The sequence below is a fragment of the Nuphar pumila genome, chromosome 12, assembly GCF_984573655.1.
Source record: "Nuphar pumila chromosome 12, dmNupPumi1.hap1.1, whole genome shotgun sequence".
NCBI classification, from domain to species: domain Eukaryota; kingdom Viridiplantae; phylum Streptophyta; class Magnoliopsida; order Nymphaeales; family Nymphaeaceae; genus Nuphar; species Nuphar pumila.
In genome coordinates this window covers 10,346,815-10,368,778 of record NC_143260.1, presented here as the reverse complement: position 1 = coordinate 10,368,778, position 21,964 = coordinate 10,346,815, and the positions used below count along the sequence as shown (strand labels likewise).

General features: G+C 36.5%; 1 protein-coding gene across 1 annotated transcript in view; it reads left to right on the top strand.

Moving 5' to 3' along the window:
• LOC149819955 (vacuolar protein sorting-associated protein 52 A-like) overlaps positions 1–21,964 on the top strand; it is a 120,631-nt gene that overhangs the window by 42,598 nt on the left and 56,069 nt on the right. Inside the window, exons 8-11 of the mRNA XM_089983076.1 lie at positions 9,171–9,254; positions 9,979–10,059; positions 10,220–10,363; positions 15,305–15,396. Of these exons, the coding sequence (XP_089839202.1) occupies positions 9,171–9,254; positions 9,979–10,059; positions 10,220–10,363; positions 15,305–15,396 (401 nt within the window). The remainder of the gene's footprint in view (positions 1–9,170; positions 9,255–9,978; positions 10,060–10,219; positions 10,364–15,304; positions 15,397–21,964) is intronic.

The following is a 21,964-nucleotide window of genomic DNA, read 5'->3' as shown; positions in this document are numbered from 1 at the left end:
CGAGGATACATATTGTTAGAAACAAAGTTTGCTTCTGATATTATTGACAGGTCAGGACTTTCAGATGATAAAGTTGTTGATACTCCAGAGATTGTCGGAATGAAAATGCGAGCCGATCATGGAGTTCTTTTGGACAATCCAACTCCCTTCAGATAGCTAGTGGGATCTCTTATGTATTTAAGTATTACAAGACCATACATAGCCCATGCTGTACATATAGCCAGTCAATTTCAACATGCTCCAACATCAGCTCATATGAGTGCAGTCATGAGAATTATTAAATACATCAGAGGCACTATAAATAAGGGAGTCTTTTTGTCCTCTTCTTCCTCCTTAGATCTTATTGCATATTCTGATGCTGATTGGGGAGGAGATCCAAATAACAGGCGCTCAACAACTGGTTTTTGTATATTTCTAGGTGAATCTTTGATTTCATGGAGGTGCAAGAAACAACAAAAGGTGTCATTATCATCTACAAAAGCTGAATATAGAGCAATGACAACTACTACTATGGAAGTCGTGTGGCTCAAACAACTGATTTCAGATATAGGGATTCACCTTCAGAATCCTACAAGATTCTGCTGTGACAATAAGAGTTCGATATACATTGCTCGAAAACATACGTTTCATGAAAGAACTAAGCATATAAAGATGGATTGCCATTTTGTTCGTGAAGAATATTTGAAGAAGACTATTGATCTTCCCTATGTGACATCAGAATATCAACTTGCTGACTTTTTCACAAAGGCACTGTGCTCACCAAGATTCAACTTTTTACTTGACAAACTTTCGGTGATTTCACCATAAGTTTGAGGGAGACTGTTAGAAAATAACATATATATGTATATACTTGAATATATATATATATATATATATACATACTTTTCGTAATACAAGAGTATGCATATGTATATATATGTATATAACTATATATTTAAAGTATATACTTATATTCTTGTAATACTTTTTTATTTATTTATTTTTGTAATTTTATTTCTTTTTTATTTTTTTGTCTTTTTGTCAAACAATCATAATTGACTAGAGCTGTTGGGCTGTCAAAACAGCCAACAACCTTTTTGTCAGGTTCTGTCAAACAGTCAAAATGTTGACTGTTTGAATAGAGCTGTTGGGCTACTCCCAACAGCTCTAATTAGAGCTGTTGGGAGTAGCCCAACAGCTATTCCAATAGCTCCTCTCATGTAATCTCTCTATAAATAAGGGCATGCTGCCCATTGTAATTTAAATATAAAGGTAGAGGGTTTTACCTCTTAATTCAAGTGCATTTATGCACTATTCTTATGTTTGTGTTGTGGAGCATTTTGTATGCTATTTTGGTTTACCATATTGGGTGAATGTATGTTTTGTCAAGTTGTTTGTAGACTTGATTGTGTGTAAGACTCTTTACGTTATCTTCCTCTTATCGTCATGTAGCACAAATCAAGAGTGAAGCTCTCTTTCAAACTCAATGGATCAAACTACTTGACGTGGGCATCAACAATGAAAAATCATCTTAGTGGAAAGAGACTTTGGGTTTTTGTGATGGGGACCTCTCTTGAACCATCACTAAAACTCACTAAAGTTGAAGGAGGTGTCGAAAAAGCTCTCATTGGGGATGATCATCGTAAAGCCATCAATGATCATCAAATAAAGGTAGATGATTTGGAAAGTAACGATGCCAAAAATTTGGCATCGTTTATGAATAATGTTGACATAAAAATTTGTGCCAATATTGCTAAATTTAGAAGAGTCAACGAAGCTTGGTTCTTTCTTAAGGGTATGTATATCCAAAAGGATCTTGCTAGACAATATTTTTGTCAAGATAAGATTAGATCCACCAAACAAGAGAATATGTATGTTTACCTCTCCAATCATATCAAAAGGAGGTTACTCATATTATGTCTTTTTTGCTGATGATTTTACTAGATACACATGGATTTATTATTTGCATCATAAATCCGAATTTTTAAAGAATTTCACATAATTATTAAAAATCAATTCCTAAGCAACCTTTCTATTCTTAGATCGGACTCGGGAGGAGAATACATATTTAATGATTTTCAAAATTGCTTAAAACAAAATGGTATTTGTCATCAAAAGTCTTGTCCTAGAACCCTGCAACAAAATGGATTAGTGGAAAGAAAGCATAGACATATAATAAAAACCACTAGGACTCTTTTAATTTCTAAGGATGTTGCATAAGCTTTTTGGGCTGAAGTCATTCTAACCTCAACTTGATTAATAGAACTCCTTCGTCCTCATTAAACAATGTTTCTCCATTTGAAAAACTTTTTAAAATGACTCCCGAGGATTAAGAATTTTTGGTTGTAAGTGTTATGTTCTTACTCACAAAAATGATAAACTATCTCAAAAAGCTATTGAATATGTTTTATTAGGTTATGGAGAAAATAAAAAAGAATACCGATGTTTTGATTCAATAAATAACAAGCTTTATATTTCAAAAGATGTTACTTTTCTTGAAAATGAGAATGAGTTTGATATTAAACAACCTAGAGAAAACATCAACCATTCTTTTCTATTTGATTTATTGCCACAAAATGATGAATCTACCTCTAATGAGGCATTTGAATATGTTGATAATGGCTCCAACAATGAGCATTCTATCAATGATAAGGATGTTGCTCAATATGAAACTTTGAATGAACATATACCAACTAGTACACATGTTAATACTAGATGAAGAGAGGGTCATCATCCATGTGCTTTTGACAAGTTCTCTTAAAATATATCTTTAGAAGAATCTCAACCTAGAAAATTCAATCGTATTTCAAATGAACCAAGTAGATTTGTCTCATATGACTCATTCTCTCCAAACTTTAGAGCATGTTTAATTGCTCTTCTGTTAAAATACATGTACTCGTTCACACATGTTAAAATTGTAATCTCATATGTAATATACCACTATCATATGTAATCTTCTTTGTTTAGTTTAGTTTATCTTTTTAGTTTAGTTAGCTTTTCTTTTTTTCAGTTTTGGACATGTAATAGGCTTTATGCCTTTTTGACTAAGTCAAAAAGCATAAAGCATCATTTCTTACTTTTTGGACATATAATAGGCTTTATGCCTTTTTGACTTAGTCAAAAAGCATAAAGCACTAAGAGAGTCGTTGGACTCCCAACAGCTCTAAATAGAGCCATTGGGAGCCCAACAACTCCCTCTCCCTCTTCTTTATTACTTGTATAAATGTGGGGTCTCACCCCATTGTAATTATATCTTTTTGTGTGGGTTATATCCCACTTGAATGAAATTATATTTGCATTCTTTCTTCGGTGGTGTTTTTATGAATCTTATTGATTCTTGTGAGTGAGCTTTGCTTATGAACCTTTATGGTTCTTCTGGAAGATCTTTTGTGAGAATCATTTGAGGATTCGAATTGTGGGTTGCATCTTCTTACATGGTATTAGAGCCACGGAATTTTTTAGATTTTGAAAAGCTTCCGCCTCGATTTCCATGCTTCATTTGCAAAGGTGTGTTATCACCTTGTTCTTGCAAGGAGTGTTTCCTTACTTGGCTTGGTGTGTTTCATCACTTGCCAAAAGGGTGTTTTATCACGTCTCTATCGGCTACAAGAGGATTTGGTTGGAAAGGACTTAAGCAACATCGTTGTATTGTATTCTCTCTCTTCTCCTTAGAGTTACTTGGCATGTATTTTTACAATTTTCAAGTATTTAGTCCATGCATTATGCATAAGAAAAACACTTCTTGTTCTTTATCATTGTGTGTGTGTATATATATTTTTGTATGATTAAAATAAAAAACAAAATGTATGTTTTTTGAAATTTTTAGTATTTTAATCATCGATGAACTTGTTTTAAGAAAACAAAATATATGTATCATGTTTGAATCTTGAAGCTTTTTCAAAAATAACTCTAATATATATATATATATATATATATAATCATGAATTATTAATTCTAGATGGTTCGTCAATCATATTCTTATCTTAAAATAAATTGATAATGATGTCTTAAATATATTCTTGTTTGAACTTGCATTTCACACATACACACACACACACACACACACACACACACACATATATATATATATATAATTGTCAATTACAATTTGTATTTCATCTTTGATAGACATGCATGTTCATGCTTAAACTCCTTGACTCATTACATGCTTAAACTTGCATATATACTTAAACTTGATTGGAAGCATGTCTTTTGTATGAGACATGTGGCTTTAATTTTTGCATGAGGGCTTTTGATCTCTCTATGAGAATGTATGCATTTGGTCTCTCATATGGTTTCTTTTATCTATTCATATGCTTCGGTTAAACTCTCTTGTGGTATCTTTTGTAATGAGTATTTTTTATATTTCATTACAATTGATAACTTTAAGATGTTTTTTCATAATACAAAACTAATTCTTAGATTGATAATTTTTTAGAATGATCCTAGATTTTTGTTCATCTCTAGCTTGATTTTTGGATATCTTGAATACATTTTATAGTGTTAACTCAATTTTCTCTAAAAATGTGTCATAATCACACAAAATAGATTGCATTATGAATAAATGATTGGCATAATTTCATAGCCTCTATATAAATTGTTGGATTATCTTTCAAGTATTCATAACAACAACAACAACTACGCCTTCATCCCAAAATAATTGGGGTCGGCGATATGAACCAAAAAAGAAAATCATTATGGGTCTTCCACATGAATCCTTCTCCTCCAATCATTTCTATCCAATGCCATGTCCTCGGTGAGGTTCAAAGCATTCATATCCTTTCCTATCACCTCCATCCATGTCTTTCTAGGCCTACTCCGAGCTCTTTTAACTAATATATTTTCCAATTTCTCCATCCTTCTAACTGGAGCATCATTAGGCCTTCGCCGAATATGTCCAAACCACCGTAAACGATTCTCTCTCATCTTATTTTCAATGGGTGCAACACCTACCTTCTTACGTATCTCCTCGTTCCGAATCTTATCTTTTATTGTATTTCCACACATCCATCTCAGCATACGCATCTCGGCTACACTCATTTTTTGAATATGATATCTCTTGGCAGCCCAACATTCCGTACCATATAGTAAAGCAGGCCTAATAGTCGTCCTATAAAACTTTCCCTTCAACCGCAATGGCATTCTCCGATCGCACAACACTCCAGTTGCACTTTTCCATTTCATCCACCCAACCTTTATCCTATGATTTAAATCTCCATCAATTTCTCCATACTTTTGAATGATGGATCCCAAATATTTGAAATAATCATTCACCGGTATTTCTTGCTCACCAAGCTTCACTACACTCCCATCACTACTTCGTTGCTTACTAAACCGACATTCCATGTATTCTGTCTTACTCTTACTCAACTTAAAACCTCTTGCTTCCAATGTCTGTCTCCATAATTCTAACTTAGCATTAACCCCAGCTCTAGACTCATCAATCAAAACAATATCATCAGCAAACAACATATACCACGACACATTTTCTTGAATTGATCTCGTAAGCTCATCCATCACTATTGCAAATAGGAAAGGGCTTAAAGCAGATCCTTGATGTAACCCAACCGTTATAGGAAAATTGGTTGTCACCCTTCCACAAGTGCGGACATTGGTTACTACTCCTTCATACATATCTTTAATTATTCTAATGTACTTGAGAGAAACACCTTTCTTCATCATTGTCCACCAGAGAATGTCCCTAGGTATTCTATCGTATGCCTTCTCCAAATCAATAAAAACCATATGCAAATCTTTATTCCTCTCTCTATTTCTCTCGATAAGTTGTCTAAGTAGATGTATAGCTTCCATAGTTGATCTTCCAGGCACAAAACCAAATTGATTCTCCGATATCATGACAACCTTCCTCAACCTAGACTCAATCACCCTCTCCCAAAGTTTCATAGTATGACTCATGAGTTTTATACCACGATAGTTTGTGCAATCTTGTATATCACCCTTATTCTTATATAGAGGCACCAAAGTACTCTTCCTCCACTCATTAGGCATCTTATTTTCCGCCAAATCTTGTTAAAAAGATTTGTCAACCATTCTAAACCTTTCTCTCCCAAGCATTTCCAAGCCTCGACAGGTATACCATCTGGGCCAACTGCCCTTCTTGATTTCATTTTTTTCAAAGCCTCTGCAATTTCTTTCTTTTGAATCTTGCGCATAAAGTCACTATTCATCTCATGAAAAGGAATGGAGAAGTCTCCAAGATCCTGAGCATGACTTTCATTAAATAGCTTATCAAAATAATCTTTTCATCTCTCCTTAATCTTCTCATCTTTGACTAAAACCCTTTGTGTTTCATCTTTGATACATCTAACCATACCTAGATCCCTCGATTTCCTATCTCTCATCTTTGCAAGCCTATAAATATTCTTCTCGCCCTCTTTGGTATCCAACTGGTCATAAACCTCCTTATATACCTTATCCCTTGCGTTCCGAACTGCTTTTTTAGCTTCTTTCTTTGCTATCATATACTTCTCCAAATTCTCATTATCACGACTCTTACTTAGATTTCTATAACACTCTCTTTTAACCTTAATAGCTAATTTGACATCCTTGTTCCACCACGATGTATCCTTACCTAGCGGTGCACCGCCTTTAGACTCACCCAATACCTCCTTAGCCACCTTTCTCATGCCACCCGCTATCTTATTCCACATTGATTCTGAATCCTCCTTGAGACACCAATCAACTTTTTTAACTACCTGCTCTACAAACATTCCTTGTTTAGCTCCTTTCAGTGCCCACCACTTAATTCTAGGATCTATCCTATGTCTATCCCTTTTGCGGCATTGTCTAATTCTAAGATCTAAAATTAAGACTCTATGTTGTGCAGCTACACTTTTTCCTGGTATAACCTTACAATCGATGCAACAACCTCTATCTCTCTTTCTAAGTAAGAAAAAATCTATCTGACTTGTATTAACCCCACTTTTAAATGTTACTAGGTGAGACTCCCTCTTCCTAAACCAAGTGTTTGCTAAGATCATATCATAGGACAAACCAAAATCTAAAATCCTTTCTCCACTTTCGTTTCTTTCTCCTATACCATAGCCTCCATGGATACTCTCAAATCCATCCCTACGAATGCCTACATGCCCATTAAGGTCACCGCCGATGAAAAACCTTTCTCCATAAGATATCCCTTGTACTACTCCATCTAAATCTTCCTAAAACTGCTGCTTAATAGAATCATCTAAACCTACTTGTGGTGCATAATAATAATATTAATAATATCCGTACCTAATACTAATTTAATAAGTAAAATCCTATCACCCTTCCTACGGACCTCAACTACATTATCTATAAACTCCCGACTCATAACAATCCCTACTCCATTCATATTCCTATTTATTCCTGTATACCAAATCTTATATCCCCAAGGTTCTATCAGTTTTGCTTTCTTACCTACCCATTTGGTCTCTTGTAGACATAAAATATCAATCTTTCTCCTACACATAACATCTACTAACTCTACCAACTTCCCAGTTAAAGACCCTATGTTTCAAGAGGCTAACCTAATTTTATGGTCTTGGACTAACTTCTTTACCCCCACCCGTCCAACAAAGTGAGGGAACCCTTGCCTATTTGACACCACACCCATGCGCCGGTGTGACGCGTCGCTTCCGGGCGACGACCTATTAACCCTTGCCCATTTATCACTGCCTCCGGGCCTAGAGAGTACAACGCGTCGCTCAGTAGGGAACGCCCCAACAAAATTCTCATATTGGTTCATATTCATAGGGTATGACTAGGTTTTTATGTTGGCTGTCACAGGCCTACCGCAACCCTCCTCCTTTATCCAGGCTTGGGACCGACAGTGTATAACTAAATAGTTATACACAGGCGGAGTTCCTTCTAAAAACTTCATATGCATTATTTGCTTAATATTTCTTGTCGTGTTTGTCTCATAATATACTCTTTTAACTTCATTTTGAAGAATTGATTATGTTAAGCATGATTCGTGTTTATGCAAAATTGTTGTCATAAGGCATTTTGTTGTGCATATGAGTGCACTTTATCTAAAATTGATTATATACCATTATTGGATCTTTGATTTGACTTTTTCAAATAGACTCTCTTATTGATTTTCGTATGTACTTATTGCCTTTTTATGGCATTTGTATTGTCTATCATAAACTTTATATAATGCATCAATTTTCTTGGCCATATTATTATTACAGAAATATTTGTTGGGGTGAGTTATGTGCATCTCGTGTTGTCTTTTTAGATTGTCAACTTGTAGTTTGACTCTAAAAGACATGTTATGTGATCTCTGATTGTGAGTGTGTGGTATCGCTCGTTTGTTTTTTGGCCATTAATTTTATTATGGATGCTCTTAATTATATATACCTGTGATGGATGTCTAACTTTTGAAATCATAGTGTTTCTAGATATATTGAAAAATTGATATTTTTTACAAGCCTTCTTGTCTCAATTGTCTCTCGTTTTATGCCCCTCATCTAAGTGTCATCATATGTAGACAAGAATTGTTTGTAAACACTTTTGTGTGTGTGTGTGTTTAGCCCATTGTTGGTTGTTTTCTCTTGCTCTAGGAGCTGATACACTTGTTTTAAGTATCATTATATGTAGACAAGAGATGTTTAGTCACACCTTCGTGTGCTTTTTGCCCATTGGTGGCTTTGTACTCTTGTTCTAGTCGCTGAATATACTTGATTTTGAGTGTCATTATATGTAGACAAAAGATGTTTATTCACACTTTCATGTGTGATTTTTAGCCCGTTGTTGGCTTTTGTACTCTTGTTCTAGTCACTGATACACTCATTTCAAGTATCATTATATGTAGACAAGAGATGTTTATCCACACCTTCGTGTGTGTTTTTGGCCCTTTAGTGGTGTTATAATTTATATTCTTGTTCTAGTCGTGTATACACTTGATTTGTGGGTTTTGGAGGTTTAATGAGATGACTGCTTGTAATAAGCCGGAACCATCTTTTGTTTAGTAAAATCTGATTATGAAATCTGTGAGATGTGACCATGACCTTGTCTTGCTGTCATAATTAGATAGATCTAGTGAATGCCTGTATTCAGCCTTCAATCCTTGTTTGCATTAGCATGCTATGTCTTTATATACTTCCTCTTTTCTTGATTTTGAATGATATCACCCAACATTAGTGTATTGATCTTCTAATTTCTATTTGAGAATTGTTTCTTTTCAGGTGGAAATTGGCTCTATAAGCTCTGAGATTAAAAGTCTTCAAGAGAAGTCAATGGATATGGGATTGAAACTGAAAAATCGAAAGGTTAGTAAAATCCTGAAAACATTGTGGCTTTTATTTGTTGGTCTGCAAAGTTGGTAGATTTACTATCACTAGTATATAAATAATCACCTATATGCCTTCCAGATTTTGCTGTTAACCTTGTTTTTTGGCTCCAGGTCCCATAAGTTGGTTATTGATTATCTTACTGTAAGGAAATGAGTTCCTTCAAAGATGTTTACTAAGTCACAAACAATGGACCATCAAAAGAGTTCCACTAAAATACCAAAATGAATACTCAAAACAACCACAAAAGGGTTCACTCACAAACACTGTCTAAAAGGGTACAAGAACAAGAACAAGAGAAAAAATAATGATTGTATTGATCATAACACATGCAAGAAGCATACATTGTAGTGGGCCTTTGCCCCATATTTATACACAGAGGAAGGAGTCCAACAAAAAATAAAAGAACTAATCCTAGTTACTATTCCTAGTTCCTATCTAGTTACATTGCATATGACTATATATATGTACACTTATTTTTAACACTTGCAAATATCATTTGCATTCTAGATTGAAACACCAGCTATGCTAACCCAAGCAGAAAATCTTCTGGCATATCGAATGCTTTAATTTTGATAAACTGGCATCCTCCTTTTTTTTGGGTCATTTCAGTCTAGATATGTCAAATCATGATGTTACCTTCGCTATGTTATGGGTTTGGTGACACAACTATGCAATTTATTATATTTTCTTCATTTTTCAGGTGGCAGAGCTAAAATTGGCAGGATTTGTTGAAGACATTATTGTGCCCCCAAGGATGGTTGACATTGTTGTTGATGGAGAGGTACTATTTATCTTATCTATTATTTCTTGTGAGAAGTCAAAGAGTTATTTGCATAGCATTGATTTCCATTGATATGTCAATCAATTATGCTCTTGAGGCTTGTTTCAACCCATGCATGATGGTAGGCACAATACTCATTTGAGGGAATTTCTTTGAGCAGGTCAATGAAGAATATATGAAACCTCTTGAGATTCTTAGTAGAAAGCTAAAATTTGTTGAGGCGGACTCGATGGTAAAAATGTCAAAAGCTCTGAAAGATGTTCAACCTGAACTGGAAAGACTTCGTCAGAAGGCAGTATCAAAGGTGAGTACGTAAAAAAGGGGTGCTTTTCACTTTGAATGTGGGAATTGAAACCAAGATCGCCGTGTGTCATTGGTTAGTTCATTAGTGTTGCTTCTTTATTGTATACAACTGTTGGTGCTTGAGTGTACTTTCCATCATTTATCAGTTTGTAGTTTGTCCACATGTACCACTGATTTCTGCACTTGTTTCTTTCCTTAGCAGTCATGTTGATGGTTTCTGTTTTTTTTCTTTTTCTGCTCATTCTTTTTGAAGGGCAATTTAACCTTCATGATCATCTAATAAAAGTACAAGGTGTTAACCTAATTTTTATTCTATATGATGTTTAAGTACAAAATAATTGATCAAGACATCTGCATTTGATGATTTATGCGTTGATTAAACTTCTGTTAAGCATGTCCTTTTTGTTTTTTCCTGGAGCCTTTACATTGTGTATGGTATTATCTGATATATTGTTGACATCCTCCGTCATCATCCCAAAAGTTAGATATTTGATCATGTATCAGTGGCATAAAGTTCAAATGGCATATTTTGCGATGTTTCTTTTTTGACATGTTTAGTGAAATCTATGTGATCAGAGTCCGTTACTTCAGTTTGGACTTTGGAGCACAGTAACAAAGTCATTTTCAGGATACCCATATTTAGGAAATTCTTGGAAGATAATATATTGAGTATTCTTTCTTCTCAACAAAGCATGTTGGGTTTTCTTGGGAAAATATCTTGAAAATCTCAGCCAAATTTTATAAAGAGAAATGACAAAATGAAACTTGAAGACTATGTCACATGGGTGCGGGTGCGGGTGCGGGGATTTGGCACTTCCAAAAAACCCGGGTGCGGGGGTGCGGCAGGGGCAAAAATGTAAAAATAAAAAAATATATATATACATATATTTTTTGTATAGTGTATATGTATGAATGTATGGTAGTTGTTAAGGTCCATGACATTTATGCATGTTAGCACGTTCACCCCAAAGATGAAAGTGATGAGTTGTGGAGCCTGATTCATTGTTTTTGCCCTTGCAGGAAGGGGGGTCCGGGGGCTCCCCCCGGTGCGGGTCCCGCTGCGCGGTCAGCTGGCGGGGGTCCAGGGGGCCGCCCCTGGCGGGGGGTTATAGGGGGGCAGCGCCCCCCCAAAGATTTTTTTTTAATTCCGCATCACATTTCATAGGGCAATTTTTTTTAAAAAAAAAAATCCAAAAAATGGACAAAAATTACCCTGGGTGCGGTCAACACACCCAGGGTCGGGTTGAACGCACCCGGTGCCGCACCCGCACCCGCGTCGAGTCGCGTCGACGCAGGTGCGGCACCCTGCTAGCCGAATCCCTGTGACATAGCTTGAAGATGTTTTCCCTTTTTTTTGTTCTAAATTTTGGCAACATCTTAGTAGTTCTTATATTTTTATTTCTTGTAATGACTTGAAAAATTAGAAAAAGCTTATTATTGAATTTCCTGCATATAGTTCAACAAAAGTCTGATGGTATCTGTCACAACCAGTGTTGTTAAAAACGCGCCTCAAGGCGCAAAAAGCGCGCCTCGCCTCGGGGCGCAAAAAGCGCGCCTCGCCTCGGGGCGAGGCCCTTTTCGCCTTGAGGCGCACTTAAAAAGCGCAACACCGTTAAGGCGTACGCCTCATGCGCCTTGAGGCGTACGCCTTGAGGCGAGGCGCGCCTCAAAGTGAGGCGCGCATTAAAAATCGGATGGCCCGGACCCGAGTTCGACCCGGATCCGGGCCTGTATTCTCGAAAGATCGAAGCGCCTGTGTCTTTAAAAAAGACACAGGCGCTTCGGGGCGAGGGAAAGCCCTCGCCCCTTCTCTCTCCACTCCGTCCCCTCTCGTCCCTCGCCACTACTGTCGCCGGCCACCACTCACCGCCGGCCACCACTCGCAGTCGGCCACCACCCATAGCTGATCATCGTCGTGCGACCACTCGCCGCCGCCGTGCGACCACAGCCACTGCCGTGCGACCACTCGCCAGCGACTCACAGCCGTGCCAACTACTCATAGCCACCGTCGTGCTACCACTCGCCGCCGCCACTGTTGTCGCCAGCCACCACTCGCCGCCGGCGACCTTTGCGTTTTCCGGTAACAATTTTCTGGGTTTATCACCTTGGGCAAGATGAAGCGGTTGCTCCGCTCCCTTGGCAACCCTCATCTCGAGTTTAAGGTGCCACTCGAGATCAGAGCACCACTATGTCTAGTGCTTCCAAAAGAAAGCTTTTTCCGATTACATCCAAAGGCTGATTTTTTCACTCACCCACATAACGATTGTGTCTTATGTTCTTCTCTTCATCGATGGAAATACATTGGCTCATTGTTGTCGCTGAGATTTTTTCTTTCTCGAGAAATTGTTTGATATTTTTGAAGACCAATTTTCACCATATTGCATGCTAGGCTGCTTGAATCTTTATGTGCAATTGCTTGAAATTTCTATTTATGTTTGTTACAATAGTTGACATGAATTTGCTGAATTTCTCTCCCCTCCTTAATCTCACTCATTTGATTCGTTGTGCGTTTAGGCTGTCCACATTTCTGGTACCAAGGGAAAAGGATCAACGACCCAATTTATCTCTAGTATATTGATGGGACCTTTCTCTTTTACTGTTCTCTTGTTTGTAATGTTCAGTGGACTTCACCTTCCACAGTTCTTGCTTTTATGTTTGTGTGTTATTTCCTTTTGGTTTTTCCAACTGTAGCTATAGAAAAAGGCTCAAGTGGATGTTTATTGTTCTTTGCCATTTATGTTACTTTTACATGTTAATCTCACATTTTTTTCGTATTTATTTGAGATTTTTTTATTTCGTGTTGGTTGGCGCTTCATCAATAAAGCATTTCTTATTTATTTATAATTTTAGATCATTTTTATAGTTTTTTTTAAGTTAAATTTTTTTTTTGAGGCTTACGCTTTGCGCCTCGAGGCTTACGCCTCGCCTCAGATTTTGGTGGAGCGCCTCGCTACGCCTCAACGCTTTTCACAACACTGGTCACAACTTTCTGGAGTATTTCCATCCAAAAATCGTTACCATTGACTTCTTTGTGATAAGATAATCTGAGATGGGTCTTGTATTAGGTTAGCATATGTAGTTCTGTTTCTCCACTATGTTCCTGATTTCCTTTTTTCTTGAAAATCCGATGCCATTCCTGAATCAAGAAGAAGAAGAAGAAGAAGAGAGAGAGAGAGAGAGAGAGAGAGAGAGAGAGAGAGAGAGAGAGTAATGTCAATTGTGGGTTTACTATTCTCATTAACATATAATATTAAGATTGCATTAGGGTTAGACAAAAGACAAGTCTACCCTTACAAGGAATACATAATGGCATTACAAGAATAAATGCAACAATCGACCAATGCCTTTGGAATGCATGACTAATGAACCTATTCTTTATTGCCTCTCTCAAGCTATACATATCTTCTTTATCATGGACAACTTGCCTTTAATAAACCAAAACCGTGCCTTTGATAATCCTTTTGTAAAAATATCAGCCACCTTATTTTCAGGCCCAACAAATCACGCTTTTATCTCTTGTTCTTCTATCTTCTCCATTATGAAGTGTTGATCTATCTGAATGTGTTTAGTCTTCCAATGGTTTATGGGATTCATGGATATCTTGATGGCACTCTGATTGTCACAGTGTACTACCGACCTCCTCCCTATGCTTTTTCTTAATACAATTAAATGCCTAATCCAGGTAACCTCTGCTGCTAAAGTCACCATAAAACGATACTCTGCCTTTGAACTAGACTTAGCAACAGTCCTTTGCTTTTTGCTACTCCAGGATATCAATTTCTTTTCAAGGAACACACAATATCTTGATATGGATCTCCTCATATCAGGATCACAAGCTGCCAATAACAAACAGCGGAATATCACATTCGCTAACATACCTTAGCGAATCATTTATGGTGCCTTTTAGCATATCTTACAATATGTGCTTTATTGCCTCCATGTGGTCCTCAGGGATCATTCATGTACTGCGATAACTGATTAACTGCATAAGAGATGTTTGGCCATCTAAAAGTCAAGTACTGAGGCGCACCTACTATGCTTCTATATGGTCTTGGATCTCTATATTTCCCTTCTTTCAATGTTAGTTTTGAACCAATTGTCACAGTGCAGATATGAGCTTGCAGTCCTTCGTGCCGCTTCTTTTAAGCAAATCGACGACATACTTTTGTTGAGATAAAAACATTCTTTCCTTGTCACGGTCGACCTCTACTCTAAGGAAATATCTGCACACACCAAAATCTTTCATTTAAAACCTTTTTTGCATATGATCCTTTAGCTGGTTTATGTGATCAGCAGATGTGCTAGTAATGGCAATATCATCCACATATATCAACAAAATAGTAATACTATGGCTGCCAATACTAATAAACATAGAGTAATCTACCTGGCTTCTCTGAAAACCATACGCTCGAACTTCATCTGAGAATCTGTGGAACCACACTGGAAGTCTGTTCTAGACCATGCAGAGATCTTTTTAGTGTACACACCTTTCGATAAGGATTACCCTCTGTGTAACCTGGTGGCAATTCTATATAAACTTTCTTCTTGATATCTCCATCCATGAACACATTTTTGACATCCATTTGTTATAACTTTCAATTATGTTATAGCCAGAGATAATACTAACCTTATAGTACCCATTTTGATTACAAGACTAAAGGTTTTGTCATAGTCCAATCCATATTCATGGGTGTATCTTTTGTCGAACATGCATTCGTTATATCTCTCCACACTCTCATCTGCTTTATATTTTATCTTATACACCCATTTATATCCGACTATATTCTTATTCTTTGTGTGTGCATATATATTGGTTTCATTTGCAGTTTAGAACACTTTATAAGCCCTGGGATCTATGCCACAGTCTAGTTCAAATTGTGAGGAAAGAATTTCAAATGTGATAAAAATGAATAACCTTCTAATCAACATTGCTTTGCTGCAGGCATTTGAGTTCATTGTTCAGAAGCTTTATGCCTTGAGGAAGCCAAAAACTAATATTCAGATTCTTCAACAGAGTGTTCTGCTCAAGTACAAGTAGGTTAATCTGAATCCTATCTCTCTCATACACACACATACATGCATATGCATATTCCTTACATACATACATATATATGTATATATGTATGCATGTATGGAGCACTTTTTTCTTTTTTTTTGTGTAGCATTGTCATAAATATCGGTATTGGCTATATCTCGGCGAGGTATAATATCGGGATATTATAGGTTTTCTAATAAATCTCTGGATTTAAAAAACAAAACGAAAAAATTGAAAAAAATAAGAAAAAATAGATGTAAAGCAAAGGAGCCATAATATGACATAACCCCCTTCCTTTTCTTCCTTCCCTTTGTTCCTTCTTTTTTCCCTTGTCGCAAGGCAGCCACCTAGACCCCCTTCCTCTTTCTTTATTTCCTTCCTTCTTTCTTCTCCTGTGTCAAGGCAACCATCAAGACAACACTTGTCTGCTGAGGTTTGCGATAGCGATATTATCGCAATATATATATAAATTGTCTATATTTTCAAAATATTGTGATATTTTACCTTTAATATTATTTTTCCATTTTACAACTTTAATATCGCAATATTTTCAAAATATCAGCGATATTCGTGACTATGCCGTGTAGCCCCCCCCCCCCCCCCCACCCCCCCCCACACACACACACACCAAATGTAGTGTTAACTGAAAGGAAACAAGGTCCTTCGAAAATATTCACCGAAATAACAAAGTGGACACTCGAAGAGTTCCACCAAAAGAACATACACAAGCCACAAAATGGGTGGGCTCACACACAAACGCCCACTAAAGGGGCAAACACAAGGAATAAAAAATAATATTTTATTGATCAACACTATGCAAGAAAGCATATAATGTAGTGGGGCTTTGTCCCATATTTATACACAAAGAGGAAGGCTCTCATAGAGAGCTGTTGGGACCCCAACGGCTCTAAATAGAGCCGTTAGCAGCCCAATGACTCCCTATGTTGACCAGTCAACTTATGTTGACTAGTTCAAAACCAAAACAAAAAAATTAATAACCTAATCCTAGTTACTATTTCTAGTTCCTATCTAGTTATATTACATATGACTATATATATATATATATGTGTGTGTGTGTGTGTGTGTGTGTGTGTGTGCATATAAATATATATATGTACACTTATTTTTAACATTAACCACGTAGAACCACTTTAGCACATGTTCAAACTCTGACATTGGTTTCTAATCTCTAAAGTTATTCCAAGTACTAATTTTGTCTACCACTTTAGATTCCCTCCATTTTCTAGATTAGGACTGGATCTTGCTGGCTTAAGGCATGGGATTGGAGTTGAATTATTTCTGTTAAGTTGAACTGTTCATGTGGCAAAATTTTTTACTTGACATCATACCTAAAATGCAGTAAGGGAAGTGTACATTTGCCTTCTGTTTGCATGGTATTGCATGTGGAAAACCAGTAACCATTTGTATGTCTAGATGTGTAGAACTTTGTAGTGGCGATTGTGTCCATGGTATTGCATGAAAACCACTAACCCTTTGTATCCATAGCATATGCAGAATGGGAAGGCACATGTTTGCAGTTTATGGGATGGTTTCACTTCAATAAATTGTACATTTGCTCAGTCACCATTCTGGTTCTCAGCAATTTCTCAGCTTGGTTTTTCTTGGATATTTTTCCAAAAGTGGTTTTTCTTTGGGAAAATCTCAGAAAAATCTTGGATGTTTTTAAAGAATTAAAAGAAGTAACTTAAAAAAGATAAGGAGCAATACAAGCAGTATTTTTCTTATGAAAATATTAAAAAACAAATAGAAAGCTTTTAAAAATAAAAAAAACAAAAAAAATCAGAAAATATATTCTCCAAACAAATGAAATAAGAAAGAAATATTAAAAGATCATGATATTGCAATAGTATCACAATATTTTGAAAATATGGTTGTATTTTAAAGTTTTTATTTGCTACATTCAAAAACCTGATAATATCATCATATTTCAAAATGTCCACCATAATGGTGAATATGCATTTGCTTCCTGTTTTCATGGTATTGTATATTGAAAACCAAAAACCTTTTTTGTGTTTGGACATGTGAAGAACTTCCTAATGACGGATACATTGTTTCTGTAATGACCCCAAACTGACCCTCGAAAAATGCAAATTCTTTTTTAAAACATTATGAAAAACATCCAAAGGACTCGGGGCACATTACATATTTAATATACACAACCCCAACAAGCATTAACACATATAATAAAAATTTAATCCATTAACTGAAATTGGATTGACTTAATCAAATAGTCTCAATGAAGGTTCACATAGTTTCTAAAACAAAAATAGACTATCCCATATACGTCAGAACTCAGGCTACCAAATCATAACCCTCGTGCCCTCTAGCCAGCTGGTCTCTCTATCATGGTGCCTCAGTACCTGAAAAAGTTTTTTAAAAACCGGGTAATATCTGAGGTTCTCGTACGAGACCCTCTCGAAATCCAACAATAAAGAATTTAACATAGATCAAATCAAATACAAGTTTAAGAGGGCTCTATCACAATCACACATTTAAAACAAGCTTGCAATATACGCAGTTCAAACAAAACAATCAACAATCTCATGCTAAATTAACCATTTAGGGATGCATGAATAACTTTTTAATTTAAATTATCAGTATTTCTTTTGCATGCATGTCACTATTTAATGTACACAATTTTTAATTTTCACTTTCTTAAAAACTCGCAAATACTAAAAAACAGATTAAGTTTCTTATGTTCAAAGTAGTTCTCGGTGGTAGTTTAACACACAATTTGTATTTTATTTACTGGGTTCTGTACTTGTTCTTCGACCAGCAGTCCAACATTCCATACCATATAGTAAAGCGGGTCTAATAGTCGTCCTATAAAACTTTCCCTTCAACCGCAATGGCATTCTACGATCGCACAACACTCCAGTTGCACTTTTCCATTTCATCCACCCAACCTTTATCCTATGATTTACAACTCCATCAATTTCTCCATACTTTTGAATGATGGATCCCAAATATTTGAAATAATCATTCACCGGTATTTCTTGCTCACCAAGCTTCACTACACTCCCATCACTACTTCGTTGCTTACTAAACCGACATTCCATGTATTCTGTCTTACTCTTACTCAACTTAAAACCTCTTGCTTCCAATGTCTGTCTCCATAATTCTAACTTAGCATTAACCCCAGCTCTAGACTCATCAATCAAAACAATATCATCAGCAAACAACATACACCACGACACATTTTCTTGAATTGATCTCGTAAGCTCATCCATCACTATTGCAAATAGGAAAGGGCTTAAAGCAGATCCTTGATGTAACCCAACCGTTATAGGAAAATTGGTTGTCACCCTTCCACAAGTGCGGACATTGGTTACTACTCCTTCATACATATCTTTAATTATTCTAATGTACTTGAGAGAAACACCTTTCTTCATCATTGTCCACCAGAGAACGTCCCTAGGTATTCTATCGTATGCCTTCTCCAAATCAATAAAAACCATATGCAAATCTTTATTCCTCTCTCTATTTCTCTCGATAAGTTGTCTAAGTAGATGTATAGCTTCCATAGTTGATCTTCCAGGCACAAAACCAAATTGATTCTCCGATATCATGACAACCTTCCTCAACCTAGACTCAATCACCCTCTCCCAAAGTTTCATAGTATGACTCATGAGTTTTATACCACGATAGTTTGTGCAATCTTGTATATCACCCTTATTCTTATATAGAGGCACCAAAGTACTCTTCCTCCACTCATTAGGCATCTTATTTGTTTGCCAAATCATGTTAAAAAGATTTGTCAACTATTCTAAACCTTTCTCTCCCAAGCATTTCCAAGCCTCGATAGGTATACCATCTGGGACAACTGCTCTTCTTGATTTCATTTTCTTCAAAGCCTCTGCAATTTCTTTCTTTTGAATCTTGCGCATAAAGTCACTATTCATCTCATGAAAAGGAATGGAGAAGTCTCCAAGATCCTGAGCATGACTTTCATTAAATAGCTTATCAAAATAATCTTTCCATCTCTCCTTAATCTCCTCATCTTTGACTAAAACCCTTTGCGTTTCATCTTTGATACATCTAACCATACCCAAATCCCTCGATTTCCTATCTCTCATCTTTGCAAGCCTATAAATATCCTTCTCGCCCTCTTTGGTATCCAACTGGTCATAAACCTCCTTATATACCTTATCCCTTGCGTTCCGAACTGCTTTTTTAGCTTCTTTCTTTGCTATCATATACTTCTCCAAATTCTCATTATCACGACTCTTACTTAGATTTCTATAACACTCTCTTTTAACCTTAATAGATAATTTGACATCCTTGTTCCAGCACGATGTATCCTTACCTAGCGGTGCACCGCCTTTAGACTCACCCAATACCTCCTTAGCCACCTTTCTCATGCCACCCGCTATCTTATTCCACATTGATTCTGAATCCTCCTCGAGACACCAATCAGCTTTTTTAACTACCTGCTTTACAAACATTCCTTGTTTAGCTCCTTTCAGTGCCCACCACTTAATTCTAGGATCTATCCTATGTCTATCCCTTTTGCGGCATTGTCTAATTCTAAGATCTAAAATTAAGACTCTATGTTGTGTAGCTACACTTTTTCCCGGTATAACCTTACAATCGATGCAACAACCCCTATCTCTCTTTCTAAGTAGGAAGAAATCTATCTGACTCGTATTAACCCCACTTTTAAATGTTACTAGGTGAGACTCCCTCTTCCTAAACCAAGTGTTTGTTAAGATCATATCATAGGACAAACAAAAATCTAAAATCCTTTCTCCACTTTCATTTCTTTCTCCTATACCATAGCCTCCATGGATACTCTCAGATCCATTCCTACTAATGCCTACATGTCCATTAAGGTCACCGCCGATGAAAAGCTTTTCTCCATAAGATATCCCTTGTAGTACTCCATCTAAATCTTCCCAAAATTGATGCTTAATGGAATCATCTAAACCTACTTGAGGTGCATAAACACTAATAATATTAATAATATCCGTACCTAATACTAATTTAATAAGTAAAATTCTATCACCCTTCCTACGGACCTCAACTACATTATCTATAAACTCACGACTCATAACAATCCCTACTCCATTCCTATTCCTATTTATTCCTGTAAACCAAATCTTATATCCCCAAGGTTCTATCAGTTTTGCTTTCTCACCTACCCATTTGGTCTCTTGTAGACATAAAATATCAATCTTTCTCCTACACATAACATCTACTAACTCTACCAACTTACCAGTTAAAGACCCTATGTTCCAAGTGGCTAACCTAATTTTATGTTCTTGGACTAACTTCTTTACCCCCACCCGTCCAACAAAGTGAGGGAACCTTTGCCTATTTGACACCACACCCGGGCGCCAGTGTGACACGTCGCTTCTGGGCGACGACCTAGCAACCCTTGCCCATTTATCATTGCCTTCGGGCCTAGAGAGTACAACGCGTCGCTCAGTAGGAAACTCCCCAACGAAATTCTCATATTGGTTCATTTTCATAGGGTATGACTAAGTTTTTATGCTGGCTGTCACTGGCCTACCGCAACTCTCCTCCTTTATCCGTGCTTGGGACCGGCAGTGTATAACTAAACAGTTATACACAGGCGGAGTTTACCACAATAAGATAACATTGCAAAAAATTGCGCACATAGATATTCAAATTTTCATGTTCACAATACAACTTAGGGTACAATCAGAGAGATTTGATGGATGCATATTGAACCATATATAACAGTTTTGAATATCAACCCACATGCAGGAAAATATATGCGTGTATCAAACCAAAACCAAAAATTTCAAATTTCCAAAACTGGTTCTACAAAAGAAAAACAGTTTTTTACCTTATACCTAAACACAAATTTAAAATTTTATAAATCCACTGTGTTCTCGATTCAAGAATGCATATATATATAAAGGATGATAGTGGACCGAGGGAAAACGGGCCCCGCCTCGCCCTGTTTGGACCGGTGATGAAGGGCATGAAACGGGGATGGAGGAGGGGATGAAAGTTAAAATCCATTCCAGTGCAGGGATGGACTTATGCTTTCCCCCGCCCTGCCCTATCCCCAATCCTTCTAAGGGATGACAATAAACCGAGGAAAAATGGGGCCCCGCCCCACCTCGGCCCCATTTGGATTGGGGATGGAGGACATGAAACGGGGATGGAGGTTCAGGTTTTGAGACGGGATGGGGGTGGAGACCTTATCCCCTGCCCCCGCTGTCCATTGCCATCCCTATATATATATATATATATATATATATATATATATATATATATATATATATATATATATATCTGTTGCGAACTTTGTTCAAGAATGGAGACATATATATGTATATATTTCTGCTGTGAACCCTGTTCAAAAACGCAGACATATATATATTTTGCTGCGAACTCTGGTAAATAACGCAAACATATATATATATATATATATATATATATATATATATATATATATATATATATATATATATATATATATATATATATTTCTGCTGTAAACCCTTGTTCAAGGATAAAAAACACAGACTTATGTATATATTCAAGAACACAGAATCACATTCAAACTTTGTT